This window comes from Ursus americanus, chromosome 10 (assembly GCF_024610735.1).
Source record: "Ursus americanus isolate L20-20 chromosome 10, mUrsAme1.1.p, whole genome shotgun sequence".
In the NCBI taxonomy this organism is placed as follows: domain Eukaryota; kingdom Metazoa; phylum Chordata; class Mammalia; order Carnivora; family Ursidae; genus Ursus; species Ursus americanus.
This window is the reverse complement of record NC_142136.1, coordinates 30,732,999-30,750,367: the sequence shown is the minus strand read 5'-3', so window position 1 is coordinate 30,750,367 and position 17,369 is coordinate 30,732,999. Positions and strand designations below refer to the sequence as shown.

Below are 17,369 nucleotides of genomic sequence, written 5' to 3'. Positions count from 1 at the left end.
CTTCTTGTGTTTGGGAACACTGGAAAGAACATCTGCACAAAGCCTGGCACATTTGTACACTGAGATCATCAACAGAAAGTGCAAAACTGCAAAAAAATGTGGCACTGAATAAATTGCAAAAAGGACACTTGTTTTCTAGTATGAGATCTGAAACAAGAAGGCAGAAAATTGCCTGCTCAACCTCAACTGGGAACTCAATCTTTTTGCCACTGTGCATGTCTGCAAATGACTGTGGAAGTGACATGAGCATTAATTTGGGGGTTACAAATAATGTTAACAAGTAGGCAAATTCAAAACGCAGAATCCATGAAAAAACGAGGATCAACACTGCTTTTCCCCTTAACGGTAAAAAACTTCAAAGTTATATGGCAAAAGAGGTAGGCGAAGGGAGTGTTAAAAAAATTGGGGCCAATAATGCAGAATCTTGAGCTCCATCTCTGACTTACTGAATCAAAATCTGCATTTCAGATTCCCCAGATGTTTGTATACACATTCAAGTTTGAAAAGGACTGCCTTCAATATGATGATGGGTACATTCATGCCAGAGTGTGGAAGTTAAATCCTACAAAGATTAGGGGCCTATTACATAATATTTTTATGAGTCTGAAAGTTTGGGGGCATACTGGGACAGCCTCTCTAAGGTGAAGAATAACTTACTTCATCTTGCAATTCCTATTAATAAGGAAGAGGCAGAGGACTTGGGCTTCTTTGGCTGTTTGAGAGCAGCATAGGCCACACTTGAAAATATAGCTGCAACACATTTATTGGGCAACATGGATGGCTGCCAGTTTGAGTGGGTCCCTGAGCAAGACAGTGCTCTACAGCAAGTCCATGCTGAAATGCAAGCTGCTTGCTATTTGGCCCTATGTCTCAGCAGATCCAATGGTACTAGAGAAGTCCACGGTCTGTAAGGATGCTATGTGGAGTCTTAGGTAATCCTAAGAGGAGAATCACAGTGCAGAACCTCAAGGTTCTGGAGCAAGGCCATTTTCTGACAGCCTGTTATTTGAAAAGCAGCCCCTGGCATGCAACTGAAAGCCTGGCCATACAGCTCAGTATTATGCAACTATGGTTGCTTATCATAAGCTGGACATTTCAGATTTACCAAGTCACTCTTGGGTAGGTATAACAGCAATCTATCAGATAGATAAGGAGAGAAAGGAGTCAAAGGATTGGAAATTCCTTGGAGGTCAAAACAGCGACCAGTTGTAAATTCCTCAAGAAAGGGAAACTCAGCATAATGAAATTATCTTTTTCTCACTTCTAAATGCTCCTCTCCCGGAATGTCCTCTACTGGGTGCGGAGTAGCAATATGGCCTGGACCCCAGGTCAAATCTCTGGAGTTATCATTGACAATTCCTGCTCGTCAAAGGGATACCTCCTTAAAACAGTTTCTCTTTAATCTGTGCCTACCTCTCCATCTCCATGGTTATTGCCTTAATTTTCTCATCCTTCCACCCTTACAAATATCCTACATTATTAACAAATTATGTTTCAGCATATCTGATGATTCTATTCACTCCAAGTATTTATCAAACATCTACTATGTATCAGACCCTGGGCTAGGCTTTACGGAAGCAATGTGAAGAGTTAAAAAAGACACTCCTGTAGGCCTCAAGGGATTTACAGTCTAGTGGAGGAGAGAGATGAACATGCTGTGTAAAATCCTTACGTGGTTCCCTGCTGTTTTCAGAATGAAGCCCAGATATCTTGATGGGCTTTTCCCTTCTTACCCCTCCAACATCACCTCTAACCTCAGCACTTCCATCTTTCTGGCTCCACAGCCACAATACACACTTTCCCTTCTTCAGAGCATCTTCTCTGCCTGGCTAATGTCTACTACGTTTTAAGGGTTCACTACAGCTGTACACCTTCTGCTGGAAGCCTCTGGACACACCTCCCCCCCTTTAGCTGCACATCTCTGCAGTTCTACACCTCATACTACCACTATCACGTATGTATCACTTCATTAGGATTGATTTTTCATTCTTCTGTCCACCTCTTCTCTACCGTGAGTGCAAAGTCTGATTCATAATCGAAGCTTGACATTTTTTTTCAGATGTAACTGAATAGGTATATGGCACCGCGCCCCCCCCCCCCCAACTCTGCAACTGCAGATGAGGCCAACATATCACCTCTGCACCGTGACCAATGAGCTTTTGGGACATGACTCCTGGGCATTCCTGGCCTTCAGTACTCCTGATGTGTGGGTAGCAATGCCGTCTTCTCTCTCAGGCGCCCCCTAGCGCCTCCAGATGAAGCTGCAGGAATGGGAGGGCGCGGGTGAACAGGCGGTCCCAGGCCCCGCATGGCGCATGCGTAGCGCGCGAGCGCCTGGCTCAGATAGGAACAGTCCAAGTCAGAGGGGAGCTGGCAGTGGATTCAGATTCTTTTTCCTTGTGCAGTAGGGAGGTGGCTTCTCTTCTCCTCTCAGATTGTATCTTAATTTGTAAGACGTGAGTGTGGCTCTGCAGAGAGCAAGAAAGGGACCAGAGTGTTGTTAAGCTCCTCTTCGTTCTTCAGCTCCCCTCCCGGAGGGGGGGGGCGGAGGGTTAGACGGTCCCAGGTCAAGAAGCGCGGGGGCGGAAGCGGCGGCGGCGGCTGCGACGGCGGCTGCTGTCAGACCTGGAGCGGGGCCGGACGGAGCGGCAATGGAGGGTCAGCGCTGGCTGCCGCTGGAGGCTAATCCCGAGGTGAGCGCGGCTCGGATCTCGGCCTGAGGCCGCGGGCAGGGTTCGAGGGAGCGGGCTGCCGCGGCTAGTCCCGAGCAGTTTGTTTCTATAAATTGTGTTCTCTGTTTCGTTTTCAGGTCACCAACCAGGTGAGTGAGGTGTCTGTCGCTTGGGACCCCGGAGCCCTCCCTGCCCGCCTGCATCTCTACGCTGACTAGGAACCTGGAATTAGATTCAGTGAGGGCCCCTCTTGCTCTGCCTCAGACGGGTGTTCCCCCTTTACGGCCGTATGCCTCCCACCTGGCTCCTGGAGATGCTCCCAGCTGTCTCAGCCCTTCCTCTGGTCCCATTGCCCTGTCATCGCGTTTCCTGGGGTCTCCGGGTCTGAGGCTTGTGGCACGTTGACCCTGTATTCCCATACCTCTTCCCTCTTCGTTTTGCCTCCTGCTAGTGCCGATTCCATAATTTCCCAACCCTTGTACCTTCTGGGTGACTAATTTGTCTACACTACCTGACTCCAAGCTTTGTAAACTCGCCCACCCGGTCCTTGTAATTTCATCCACCGCCTGCACTATGAAATCATCTTCCAATCATCATCTCTTGCTCCATCAAGTCACTTCTCTTCCCCGCCACGCCCCCTTTCTCTTCCAGGCCCTTAAAACTGGAATTCAGTTTTGCTTTGATACCATAGAAAGCGCCGTAATAGGGACCCATGCCATTCTTTGCCCACCTATAAACACTTTAAGGTTCCTCCGGGTGTGAAAGGTTCAAGTTTGGGGGAGGGAAAAGGGAACATCTCCCAGCCACTCTATTAAAATAAGTGCTACCAGGTATAAACTTCTGATTTGCTCAGGTGTATTTTGTCTTAACCTGTTTTTCATTCTCAACAGCTCATTGACTTTTTATTGCCCTCTTCCTTTATCATACAATATATTTCCCCCCGCCCCCCATAGTCTTCCTTTTCGTCACCAAGGAATAATGATTCATCACGTACTTAATTGATTTTTGGTTTTCAAAGCTTGTAGAAAATTCCTTATATACAGAAAGTAGATAGAAATGCTTTATCTTAATGTTGATAGAAAATCCTTCATCGTATGCAGTTTATTTTATGTTTTCGGAATGACTCTGAACTCTTGTCTCTTTAGTAACCTAGAAGTGTACAAAACTGAAAACCAGCATATATCTTTTATATTACTCTTTAGGTGGTATTCCCTGTCCATTATCATGTCCATTTTCTTTTGTTTTACCCCTTTGAAATTTGCTGTTCATTTTTTCCTTAAAACATTTTGACCCTTTTGTAAAAAGAGAAAAAAAAATCTTTGGGCTGAAAAAAATCAGTATTTGGAACTAATGATTTAGTGCCATAGGAAAGAGGTATTTTGCTCTCAAACTTAATCCAAAAGGATTTTTGCACCTTTCGTGAACAATCAATTTACCATATATGGAGATGCTATTCTTTTCCACTTATCTATGTGTTTGTTCTTTTCCCAAAACACACTGTTTTGCTTACTGTAGTTTTGTAGTAAATCTTGAAATTGAATGGTATGGATCCTCCCACCTTGTTCATTTTGAAATTGTTTTAGGTTAGTTTAGTTCCTTTGCCTTAGCATATAAATTTTAGAATCAGCTTGTCAAGTTCTACCAAAAAAATCGTGATTTTGGTGGTGAATGTGTGTCTAAATATATCGATTTAATTTGGGGAAAATTAACATCTTAAACATACTGAGTCTTGTAATCCATTAAGATGGTATATCTCTTCATTTACTTGGGTCTTCTTTGATTTCATTCAACAGTGTTTTGTAGTTTTAGCATTTAGGTCTTGCACGTATTTTGTTAGATTTATACCTAAATGTTTAATGATTTTTGGTACTATTGTAAGTGATACTATTTTAAAATTTTAATTTCTAATTGTGCATTGCTATGTATAGAAATACAGTTGATTTTTATATGTTGACTTGTATCCTACTATCTTGCTAAATTCACTTATTCTGGGGGCTTTTTTGTGGATGTTTTGGGACTTTCTATATAGACCATCATATTCTCTGTGAATAGACTTTTTTATTTCTTCCTTTTCAATCTGTGTGCTTTTTATTTCTTATTGCACTGGTTGGGACCTTCAATACAAAGTTGAATAGAATGGAGAGAGAGGACGTCCTTGTCTTGTACCAGACCTTGGGTGGAAAACATTTGATTTTTCATCAATAGGTATATTAATTGTAGGGTTTCAGTAAATACTTTTTCTCAGATAAAGAAGTTTCCTCTTTTTCCTAGTTTGCTGAGAGTTTTTATCATGAATCGGTGTTCAGTTTTCTCAAATGACTTTTCTACATCCCTTGGAATGATTATTTAGGGAAGAAATAATACCAATTCTATGTAAACATGGAAGAGGAGGGACACTTACCAATTCATTTTAATGGCCAGCATTACCAGACAAGCCATAATATGAGTAACTGCAGACAAGTATTCCTCATGAGATCTAAAAATCTTCAACAAAATGTTAGCAAGTAGAATGTGTAAAAAGGATGATAGTTCGTGACTAAGAGCAGTTTATGCAGGTATTGCAAAGCTAGTTCATTCAAAAGTCAATTAGTGTAGTTAACCATATCAGCAGACTAATGAACAAAACTGTTTTTAGATGATATTGTTATTTGTTATTAAGATATAAACTTATTTAACTGTGATGTGATCCAGCTGCTATTGGACTTTTCCGAGGTAACCTTAATAAACTATAAAACTAATTCACTAAAAAAACTCCCCAAAACAAAAAATGTACTTTTTCACATTAATTAAATACTACTACTTATATAACATAATATAAATAATAATACCTTTTATAATGCCAGGTATCTGAGAAGGAGCTGGTTATTCTTTGGTGATTAAAGTATTCATGGTTTTCTGCTTTTCATTTCAGTGGGAATATAGACAATAAACAAGTAAGCAAACAATTAGCAATTGTTTTAAGTGCAATGAAAAAAATTAATAGGGTACTGTGATTGAGACTATCAGGAGAAACATAATAGGTTGGATGTGACAGGGGGCCATTCTGAGGTAACATACACAGGGAAAAGTTGTTATTTAGTGTATGATTCTATATTTCTGGCTTGCTTTGGCATGGTTCAGTTTTAAACTTACTAAAGAAGTTACATGCTTTTAGGGGAGAATGGGCAAATATCTAAGAAGTGATTAGTTTTAACCAAAATTTTCGTGCTTGTTTCTTTATTCTCTATGTATTAGTGACAAAACTGAGGGTAGAAAATGAATAGAAATTTAATAACTGACTTAGAATTTGGAGAATTAATAAATTAAACCACAAATAAACCCCAACAGTATCTATCCAACACTATTTCCTCATTGTAATGGAATCTTAGGCCTTTTACTTGTTACAGTTTGATAGTTGCTTATGTTATTATTGTGCTCTTAGTTTGAGCAAATACTGTTTTATGTTCTAATGATGCCTAGTTTGTAGAATGATTGATCCATATTTGCTATATGGACATCATTAACTATCAGACATTAACTAGTAATCATGTGTCTCAGTGGATGTGGTAAACAATGATTTTTCTATTGATTAATATGCTGTCAGTCCCTTCTAAGGATATTTTGTCATGTTGCAGGTAGGACTTACCTGGAATAAAATCAGTTAAGTGATAGAAAAAAATTATTCTCATTTAACTACTGTTCTCCTACTTCTGCATCTAGCAATTACTACTAATATAAATTAGTAGTAATATCAAGCAAGTACTAAATAAGTATAATTTCTGTTACAATCTAAATCATTAACACGTTAGTATGGAGTCTATTGCTGCCGTGAGCAGGCTATTAAAGACAAGAGAAAGTGACTTTAGAACAAATTTGAAAGGAAAATGAATATTATTTTCTATTTTCTTAAATTTATAAAATTAGAATTTTTGTTATTTGTCACCTAAAGAAGGAGAAGGAATTCATTATAAATTAGGGGCGGAGGGTACTGTTTTTCAGGTAGAGAAATCTAGTTTGTGTGCAAAAACCTGGAGGGAAGAGATGGTTATAGGCCCTTTGAGAACGCAAAGAGTTCTTTGTAGCTAAAGTTAGAGAACAAGGTACAAAAAAAGAGACTTCAGATAATGAGAAAAGGAGGCTAGAAAAGTCAATAGGGCTAAGAGCATCCTGGAGCTCTGCTTGTGGGTTCTGGCAGTGTGAGCTTGAAAAATCATGTAAACTCTCAGACTCTGTTTCTCACTGGTAAAAGGATATAATAAAAGCTACCTTGCCAGTTGCAATAAAGGTGAAATACATTAAAGCATTTAGTGTGGTTTCTGATACATGATACTTTTAAAAAATATTTAGAAATAATTTTAAATTTATTCGGTGGAAAAATTTATCATTGGACCATACAATAAAAAAGATAAGTGGCCTAAGGATCTTTTATGGGAACATATTCTTTTTTTTTTTAAGATTTCATTTATTTATTTGAGAGAGAGAGAGGGAGGACACAGGAGCAAGGGGAGGGGCAGAGTGAGAGAGACAAGCAGACTGCCTTTGAGCAGGGAGCTGGACACAGTGCTCCATCCCAGGACTCTGAGATCATGACCGGAGCTGAAGTCAGACACTTAACTGACTGAACCACCCAGGCGCCCCTAAGGACACGTACTCTAATTTACTCATTTTTCTTGACTGGCCAAAATTTTAGTGGCATTGTGAAAATTTAGTGAGCTAATCAGTCAGAATTTTGTTATTATCCAATGTTTAGAAAAGCCAAAAGACTGGTATTAGAGATTATAAGTCTGTTTATCCTGCTTGATGCAAACTGGATGCTTCTAATTGTGCAGAGATGGCTTTGTGAATGCATATATAGAATTCTCTGTGGGTAGTCTGGAGAGATTTTTGTGGAATAGTTTTAAGATTGTTATTTTGAGTTTTCTCCCAGTTTTGTAAATTTAACTAAAATGCATATGTGTGTCAGTTCTATAGTTTTTGTAACTTACAAACTATATATACCTATTGTAAAAATAACACATTTTTTTAAAAACTGGAAAATAAAAAAGTTGAGTTCACACCATCCAAGCTAACTGCAGTCAATATTTTAGAGTATTTCCATCCAATCTTTCTCTATTTGCATAGGATAATTTTAAACACAGGTTTTGTTTTTGTTTTCATGATCAATGTAGGATAGCTTCATGATTTAAAAAAAAAGTGAGAGGTAAAAGTTGAAGGCCTTCCTTACCCTTTCTCCACTTCCCAGAGGTAGTTACTATTAATAGCTGCTTTTGTTCTTTTTATTTATATGATGACTCCCTGTGTGAGTCCACAGAAATCTGATCAGAGGATGCAGCTAACGTACTTGATAGATATTGATTGAATTTTTTAAATCAATCTCATTTGATTAGCAATATGAGTAAAAAGTTAAAAAGTGTGATTCCAGTTAAAATTTAGCTATTTTATGTTAATTTAGTCATTCCTCAGTTTGTTACTTATCAGTCTCAGTACAGTTGCTGCCTTGGATCTTGGTACTTTTCATCCGTACTAGCTTTGGCTGCTATGGAGCCAGCTTACAACAAGGGCCCTCTGCGTCACAGTAACTGGTCAGTTTTGTCCAGACTGTCACTAAAACGTTTAACTGTTACTTGCTGTTTGCGGCACAGATGTGAAATTACTCTGTTATGTGCATCATCTTGTTTTATAATTTTATGACAGTATGACTTTATGGGGTATATAAAATTGACAAATAAATCTAAATCCTCTTGTCAAGGTTCATGTTACTTTTCCTTTTAGAGCTCTCAATCCTGGGCGGGTAGTATTCTCCTGTCCAAGTACTCACCAGGCCCAACGGGGCTTGGCTTCTGAGATCAGACAAGATCCCGGTGCGTTCAGGGTGGTATGGTCGTAGACTGGGCAGGTAGTGTTCTGAGTTGATTAAATGAATGCCTGGTTTTAGATTAGGCAAATATACCTTTCCTATCTATCTAACATGACACAAATAAAAATGAATATTTTAAATATATGTCTATAGCTTAATGGACATACATCAACATATAAATGGCAAGAGTATCTGTTAAAATAGGGATGTAATCTTCAGTTCAACAAGTATAACTTGAATATCTTTGGTTCAGCCAGGTACAGTGCTAGGGGATGGGGTTAAAAAAATGAATAAGACACAGTTCCTTCCCTTGACTTTGTCAGTTTTAATTCTTTTTGTTTCTAGATAAAACTGAATATCGAGAAGGGCATTAACTAAGAATTTTGGAGGAAGGGGAGAATGGAGAGAGAAGTAGTTTGGAGTGAGTGGGAATCAGATGAAGAATAGGTATAATATAGAGGAGTCCATTGATTTCTGTGGCCCCAGACTGTTGGAGAGCATGCGACTTGATTAAATTAATAGGTGTTGAACATATTCTGCTGAGAAAAGTTTTTTAATTCAATATATTTCTTATTAAACATATCTAGGACCTTATTTTTGACCAACCATATTATCATTAATTAGAGTTTCTTCACCAGGCAGAGAAGGAGACCAGCTGTTTAATTAGGTCTTTTTTTTCTTTTTTTTTTTTAAATTAACATATAATGTGTTATTTGTTTCAGGGTATAGGTCTGTGATTCATCAGTCTTACACAATACACAGCGCTCACCACAACATATACCCTCCCAGTGTCCATCACCCAGCCACCCCAACCCTCCCACCTCCCTCCCCTCCAGCAACCCTCAGTTTGTTTCCTGAGATTAAGAGTCTCTTACGGGGTTTGTCTCCCTCTCTGGTTTCGTCTTGCTTCATTTTTTCTTCTCTTCCCCTATGATCCTCTGCCTTGTTTCTTAGATTCCACATAACAGTGAAATCATATGATAATTGTCTTTCTGTGATTGATCTGTTTTGCTTAGCGTAATACCTTCTAGTTCCATCCACATTGTTGCAATGGCAAGATTTCATTTTTTGTTGGCTGCATAATATTCCATTGTGTATATATTTGTGTATACACACTCACACACACACACACACACACACACACACATCTTCTTTATCCATTCATCTGTCAGTGGACATCTGGGCTCTTCCCATAGTTTGGCTCTTGTGGACATAGCTGTTATAAACATTGGGGTACAGGTGCCCCTTTGGATTACTACATTTGTATCTTTGGGGTAAATACCCAGTAGTGCAATTGCTGGGTCATAAGGTAGCTCTATTTTCAACTTTTTGAGGAACCTCCATACTGTTTTCCAGAGTGGCTGCCCCAGCTTGCATTCCCACCAACAGTGTAGGAGGGTTTCCCTTTTCCCGCATCCTTGCCAAAATCTGTTGTTTCCTGACTTGTTAATTTTAGCCATTCTGACTGGTGTGAGCTGGTATCTCATTGTGGTTTTGATTTGTATTTCCCTGATGCTGAGTGATGTTGAGCACTTTTTCATGTGTCTGTTGGCCATTTGTTTGTCTTCTTTAGAGAAATGTCTGTTCGTGTCTTCTGCCCATTTCTTGATTGGAGTATTTGTTCCTTAGGTGTTGAGTTTGATAAGTTCGTTATGGATTTTGGATACTAGCCCTTTATCTGATATGTCATTTGCAAATACCTTTTCCCATTCTGTTGGTTGTCTTTTGGTTTTGTTGACTGTTTTCGTTTGTTGTGCAAAAGCTTTTTATCTTGATGAAGTCCCAGTAATTCATTTTTGCCCTTGCTTTCAGACTGTACTTTCAGGGATCATTTCTATAGTTTGTTACAGGAAGATCTTTTTTTATAGAACCTGACTGTATGAGGTGAATGGCACTGTTTATGTAACATGGCGTTGTTTCTGTTGGTTTTAAAAGATCTCAGTTGATGGTCCAAGTACATGCGACCATTCTTCAGGGAGAAGTACCCAAAGCACCGTCTTATTTTCAAATTTTAGATAATGTTAGCTCAAAAGAGAACGTATATTCTTTTTTTTTTCCTTTCTTTTTTTTTTTAGAGAAAGAGAGCAGGGGGAGGAGGGAGGAAGGGGCAGAGGGCAAGGGAGAGACTCCTAAGCAGGCTCCAGGCTCAGCACAGAGCCCGACATGGGGCTCTATCTCACAATCCTGAGATCATGACCTGAGCGGAAATCAAGAATTGGATGCTTAACCAAACTGAGCCACTCAGGCACCCCGATAACTTATATTCTTGAAGTAAGATATAATGATGCATTTTTTAGAGGGGGGGCAGAGGGAGAAGGAGGAAAAGAATTTTAAACAGTCTCCACACCCAGCAGGGAGCCCAACATGGGACTTGATCTCACAACCCTGGGATCATGACCTGAGCTGAAATCAAGAGTGGGACACTTAACCGACTGAGTCACCCAGGTGCCCCATGATGCATTTTTAATATGATTTTTTTTACCCCTCTCCTGCTTTTTTCTGTCATCTAAACCTTATTTCGTGATGGTGTACTTTTATAAATCAACAGCTTCATTCAACACAAACACGTATTAAGACTTCATTGTGAAATTGACATCATTCTCAGTATTTTTTCTCTCTGCGATAGATTAGGGTCTGACATTTTATTTTCGTATGAAATCTTAAGAGTTTACAAAACCACTAATCTTTTGTTACAGTTGTTTTGCCATGTATGAGAGACAGTGAAGTTCAATAGGTTTCACTGTGTACTAGAGGTCAGGAAGCCTGTAGTTTACTTCTTATATCAAACATTTTCTGGTGTTCATATAATTACTGGACTTTTTTGGCTTTATGTACTTTTTGCTCATTGATGTAATTTGTGATATATGTCTATTTTTAAACCTCAAGTGTCGTCTTTGGTAAGTAGGATAAACTGTGTTGATCATCTAATATAATTCTTTATTTGCTAGAACTTAAATACATCTTATAAATCATGTACCGGAAATGAGTTTAACATATCAACCAAACTAAACTGTATGTGTTCGGTGAAGTCCTAGTTTATTATGTTCAATCAAAGTAATGGATTTTTAAAAAATGAATTTTAATATATTATAAAAATTTAATGTTCCTTAGTTGGCATGAATATATTGCTGTCTCTTCCCACCCTGTCCATGGAAAACCTGCTTTACTTCATTCTTACCAAACATCAGTAATAATTGTACCTTTCATTCTTTTATTAGATAAGAAGTAATCTATGTTCATTGTTACCCTGTTAACACTACAATTTTTGTTTGTTTCCAACCTCTACCAGTTTCTCAAACAATTAGGTCTACATCCTAACTGGCAGTTTGTTGATGTATATGGAATGGACCCTGAACTCCTTAGCATGGTACCAAGACCAGTGTGTGCAGTGTTACTTCTCTTCCCTATTACAGAAAAGGTAATTGTTAACTAAGATAATAAAGTTTCTGGTAAATGTAATATTCTCTTTCAATGTTGAATTAAAAACATGCTCTTCTTTAAGAACAGATAACTCCCTTCTTGCATAAAATGAGGAAATCTAAAAGACATCTTAAAAACCTAGTTTTATTAAAGAGATAATATTTAGATTTTGATTTATAGATTGACAATAAAGCCCTGAGTTAGACTTTTAAACTTGGCTAGTTTTCTTCTTTTATAAAATATGATTAGTTTGCCTCAGCGTGTTTTGTTCGATATCACATTTAATCACATTTTGTTGTATATACTTTAGAAATGTTAAGTACTAGAATAATCTTAAATCTGTCTTAGAGAAGGTATGAATAAAGAATATTCACAATTTCAGTATATAAAATATGTAACTGTTTCCAATATATATGTAAAAAGAAGTCTTTAAGGAAGTAGGTGTAATTAATGGCAGGGGTTACATTATTTTCAGAATAAACTCAGTATGTGTGGAAATCATTAAGTTTAAATACAGCTTAATTGGCAGATTTAGGATGTGTTGGGAATTATAATTAGCTGTTCTTAGAGTTCTGTGTTTAATTTCAGATCTCCGTATTTCAGGCTTTTCTTCTAGAATGTCTAGATATGTGCACTATGAAGCCAGAACCTTTAAGTTCATTTTAAAACAGCTTTTGAGTCCATATCCTTCTGATTTTTATTTTTAAACTTAGAAACAACAGGATGAAGTCAGTAATTGTGAAAAATGAGGAAGTAAATGGAAAGATGTGGGAGAAGTGAAGTATTGATGACTTGGTGTGTACATGCTCAGGTCATCTTATTTTTCAGGAATAAATGGAGCCAACTCTCACAAAAAGTAAGAACTAAGCTTTGTCCAGTTCTAGAAATTCCTGGATAATTTTCTTTATGCCATAACTAATTAGCCTCAATTCAGTATAGATAAAAAATACTGAAATATTTCTCTTTTCTACTTAAAGTTGTACAAAACAAATTATTAAATTAAGGAAGGGATATCTTTCTTCATATTTGCTAATATAGAAATTCAGTGTGGAAATTCCTTATTGATTATCCGTTATTAGACTAAACTACTTTTAATGGTGGGGTTGTAATTATTCTGATATTTGAGGAGGAGTTAGGACACTTAAGTTTACTCTCTCTTAGTCCAATGTTATTTTCATCTTTTTTTTTGGAGGGGGGGATTACTAAAGTAAGCCAATAGATAGCCATCTCAGGACTCCAATTGTAAAGAACAATAAAAAGAAAAAAAAAATCAGTTGCTTAAAGTTTAGGATTTCTTAATTGGTATAATACAAATGTGAGTGTATGGTCTGAATTGGAAATTTCCCAAAACACTTTTTTAAGTTAAAGAATACATTGGATTTGGTCTCCTTCATTTAGTTGGTCATCAGTATTTAAATAAAGCATGTTGTCCTTATCAATAGGACTCATTTAGAGGATCACCAGTACTGAAAAGCTCATTGTGCCTATTGCTAGAAAGAACACAATGCTAAAATACTAAAACGGAGAATATAATGGAATCTGTGACTTTGGGATCTCTCTTACAATTTGGTGTATTCTCATTCCATTCATAAGTGATACATTAAAGTCACTCTCAAAGGATATCTATTGGATATTTTAGGAATACAAAGTGTTCAGGCTTCTATGTTCTTTTTTCTCTTTATGATTTTATTTATTTGAGAGAGAGATAGTGAAAGAGAGCATGAGCAGAGGGGAGGGGCAGAAGGAGAGAGAAACAGACTCTCTGATGGGCAGGGAGTCTAACACAGGACTGTATCCCAGGACCTCGAGATCATGACCTGAGCCGAAGGCAGATACTTAATCGGCTGAGCCACCCATGCGTCCCTTAAACAGCCCCTTAAACTTTATTTTTCCAGAGAAAGAGAGAGAGAGAGGGAGCGCTCATGTGCACACGAGAGGATGGGGAGGGGCAGAGGGAGAGAGGAGAATCTAACCAGGCTTCACACCCGGTGCAGAGCCTCATACGGGGCTCCGTCTCAGGAACCTTGAGACCATGAGTTGAGCCAAAATCAGGAGGCAGAGGCTAACTGACTGAGCCACCCAGGCACCCCTATAAAGTAGATAATTTTAAAAACATAAATGAGAATCGTATTAATATATATTGACCTAGAACCACCCTGTAATCATGGGCAAATTTGAGTCGGAATATGTAAATCTATTTCATTCTTTTTTAAGTGCTTTATAGTATTCCATGCCATAGTATGTTAACCGGATCTCTATTGATGGATATTAGAAGTTTCCCAGTCTTATGTTTGAGTACTTTTTAATGTGTTATTTTCATCTGTAGACTATTGACTTTTTTTTTTAATAGTATGAAGTATTCAGAACAGAGGAGGAGGAAAAAATAAAATCTCAGGGACAAGATGTTACGTCATCAGTATATTTCATGAAACAAACAATCAGCAATGCCTGTGGAACAATTGGACTGATCCATGCTATTGCCAACAATAAAGACAAGATGCACTTTGGTAAATCATTTTGTATTACTGCCTGCCCTCTCAACCCCCCCCCCCGAGAGTTAACTTATTGACCAGTAGGTGGTGGTGTAGTTCTTTCTTTTAAAGTATTAAAGGCAACCTTTTCCTCTCTCATAATGGGAATGTATATTGTGTAGAAGAAATATCAGTCTTTCCCATTCTTTTATATGATAGATAAGCAGAGGTTTAACAACTTAAAGCCTATCATTAATCCCAATTTTCTTACATTCCCAACTTACCAGTGAAAAGGTTTTTACCTGAAAAAGTTAGCGTGCTTCTAGTACTTTCATTTATCAGTGAGATAGCAAAACTTCTCAGTTTTATCTTCTTTAATATTTTCAGAATCTGGATCAACCTTGAAAAAATTCCTCGAGGAGTCTGTGTCAATGAGCCCTGAAGAACGAGCCAGATACCTAGAGAACTATGACGTCGGTACCTTCTTTCTGTCTCAATCTCAGTTATGGGCAAAGTTGTGTGGGATTGTAGATTCTATTTGGGGGTTTGTCTTGAAACTGTAGTTTTGAGCACTTGTGGATTTTGTTGTGTCTCTTAATAAAGGTCTTTGTACTTCACATAACATTACCTGAAATATCCATAAAGGTTGATAAATTGCCACTTCTTTTCTATATCCAGAGCTGGATATCTCTCTTTTTGAAAGAGAGAAAAAAATTTTGATAGACAAATTTTTAAAATATTTTATGATTGATTATTGCTTACCATTTCCTCCCTCTAATAAATATATGCCTGCTAATACCCTGTGTGTCTTTCCCTGGGGATTTGGAACAAGGCTGAAGACCAATGGAGAAAACAAGGGTTTAACAGCAGATGCCAGACTATACTTTAGCTCTTTTATCCTTTTAGTAATGGTTTTGCATTGTGAAGACACAGGCCTCATAATCAAGTTTTAAACGATTGTACCGTTTCATAGAATTGTTTTAGAGTGGCATTTAAATTTCATTGTTTTTGAAATCTGTTTTTCTTTTGAAGGTCTTTTTACCTTTTAGTAACACTATTAAGTAGATGGTAAGTTCTCTGAAATTAGAAGCAGTGTAGTGTACAGATTATTTGGCTAGAAAAATGCCTTACACAGAGTTTGTGCCCAATAAATTCATTGATTTGAGTGTGTTTTAGCATTCTTATATACTTTATCTTAAATTGTTATTTTTTTAAAAACTGCAGATCTCATAAAACATCTGTATTTTACACAAAAGTAAAATAAACAACATAAAAGTCACCAGTTAATTCCACCAATGAGAGGTAGCCACCATTATTAATATTTTCTATAGGGAGTATATATGTATATACACAATTTTTTAAAACAAAAATTTGATCACACTGTAATACTGTTTTATAACTTGCTTTTTTCACTTAACTTATCACAAACGTATTACATACCAGTAAGTATATATTTGACATCATCATTTAATGGCTGCATAGCTTTCCATTGTGCAGAATTTTATTTCACCAATAAATTATTGTTGGAAATTCAGTATTTTTCCTCTTTATTCACTATTTAAAAAAATACTACAAGGCATATTATTGTAGCTAAATCTTTGCAAATATCCTTAATTATATATACTTATGAACAGTTACATTTAAACTCCTAGAACAGAAATTGCTGGACCAAACAGTTTGCATGTTTTTAAGGCTTTGATACGTATTGCCAAATTGCCACTCATAAAGGTACTTTCACCCGAAATTTACTACTTTTGCCCATTTTCTTCATCTTTGCTAATAGTGGGTATTTTAAGGGCATTTTTTTTTTTTTAAGTTCAGAAAACTAAAGTCTCTAGCTTCTGATAAATGCATGCTTTTTGCTCCACATTTTTAAACTGCTGACTGAAGCTGCATGATTAAGCATAACTACAGCCAGAGCTGCAGAGGAGCATGAAACCTGAGAAACAGATGAGAGAAGCTTTTTTAGTCTCTATCTGTGAGATGCTTGTTTTATTCTCGTCCCCGTTGAATAAAGTGTTATAACGTTAGTTCTAACAAATAATTCAAATGACTCCCACTTAACATCTGGAAATTACAAATCATCAGGTAGTCACTTTCCTAAGTCTTCAGGGGTTTGTGGGTTGGAAAGCAGAGCAATTCATTTGGTTACTCAGAAATCACTCTTTAATATTAAACTGTTCCTCAATTTCTTCCAATTTGTTATCTCTTAACAAAGCTTTAGATGTTAAAATTTAGTGTTGTTGTTTTCTTTTAAAAATTTGGATATAGTCCTTTTTTCCTATTAATATCTTGTGTTCTTATTTCAGGCTATTCGCGTCACTCATGAGACCAGTGCCCATGAAGGTCAGACTGAGGTATTTCACGTTTTTCAAAGCTTTTCTTGCCGTGTGTAAGTTTAACCACAGTGGTGTTATATGGCATGTAGTTTTAGAAAATTACTTGGACTTTTTTTTTTCCTTTGAGGGAATCTGCTTATGTAAAAGTAGTCATGAAGTAGCTCCAGAACATATATCAATAAGCTCTTAACAGGCACTTCAATATTGGCCATCTCAGTTTGTCTGTCATTTGGACAGATTGCAGACTGTGGGCTGGTTGCATCTTCCTCATTAGATTCTTCTGACTTATGCAAGTGTTTTGAGAAAAATACCTGCGTGATAGTACAAGTAGATGAACCTGTAGGATTTCCAAGACTCATTATCATGCCCAACATCTAGCAAAAAGCCTCATCGTTCTCTTTGCTCAATCAATCTGTTCTGGGCCAGTATGATGATTTCTACCATCTTCGTTCTGTTAGTAGTTCTTCACCCAGGTCACCTCTCCTCTCCTTCTTTTGCCTCTTTGTTTTGTTTTCTTGGTTACCCTCATTTTGTCTTCCATTTCTTTTCCTTCCCTCCAAGCCTTACGTTCCGAACCACTCTTGGAGGAAGTTTGTCAAAAGGTATTTCAGTCAAAATGAATACAGTTTAA

General features: G+C 37.4%; 1 protein-coding gene and 1 pseudogene across 5 annotated transcripts in view; both read left to right on the top strand.

Moving 5' to 3' along the window:
* UCHL3 (ubiquitin C-terminal hydrolase L3) overlaps positions 1-17,369 on the top strand; it is a 99,026-nt gene that overhangs the window by 52,197 nt on the left and 29,460 nt on the right. For 3 of the 5 annotated variants that reach the window (XM_045811047.2, XM_087865089.1, XM_087865090.1), the window contains 4 exons: positions 11,798-11,926; positions 14,279-14,435; positions 14,787-14,872; positions 16,709-16,756. In XM_045811047.2, coding sequence (XP_045667003.1) covers positions 11,798-11,926; positions 14,279-14,435; positions 14,787-14,872; positions 16,709-16,756 — 420 coding nt within the window. Of the gene's footprint in view, positions 1-2,349; positions 2,694-2,809; positions 2,822-11,797; positions 11,927-14,278; positions 14,436-14,786; positions 14,873-16,708; positions 16,757-17,369 lie in introns of those variants that run through there. The other 2 variants (XM_087865091.1, XM_045811043.2) reach the window with 2 other exon arrangements.
* Positions 10,318-10,431, top strand: LOC123801200 (small nucleolar RNA U3; annotated as a pseudogene).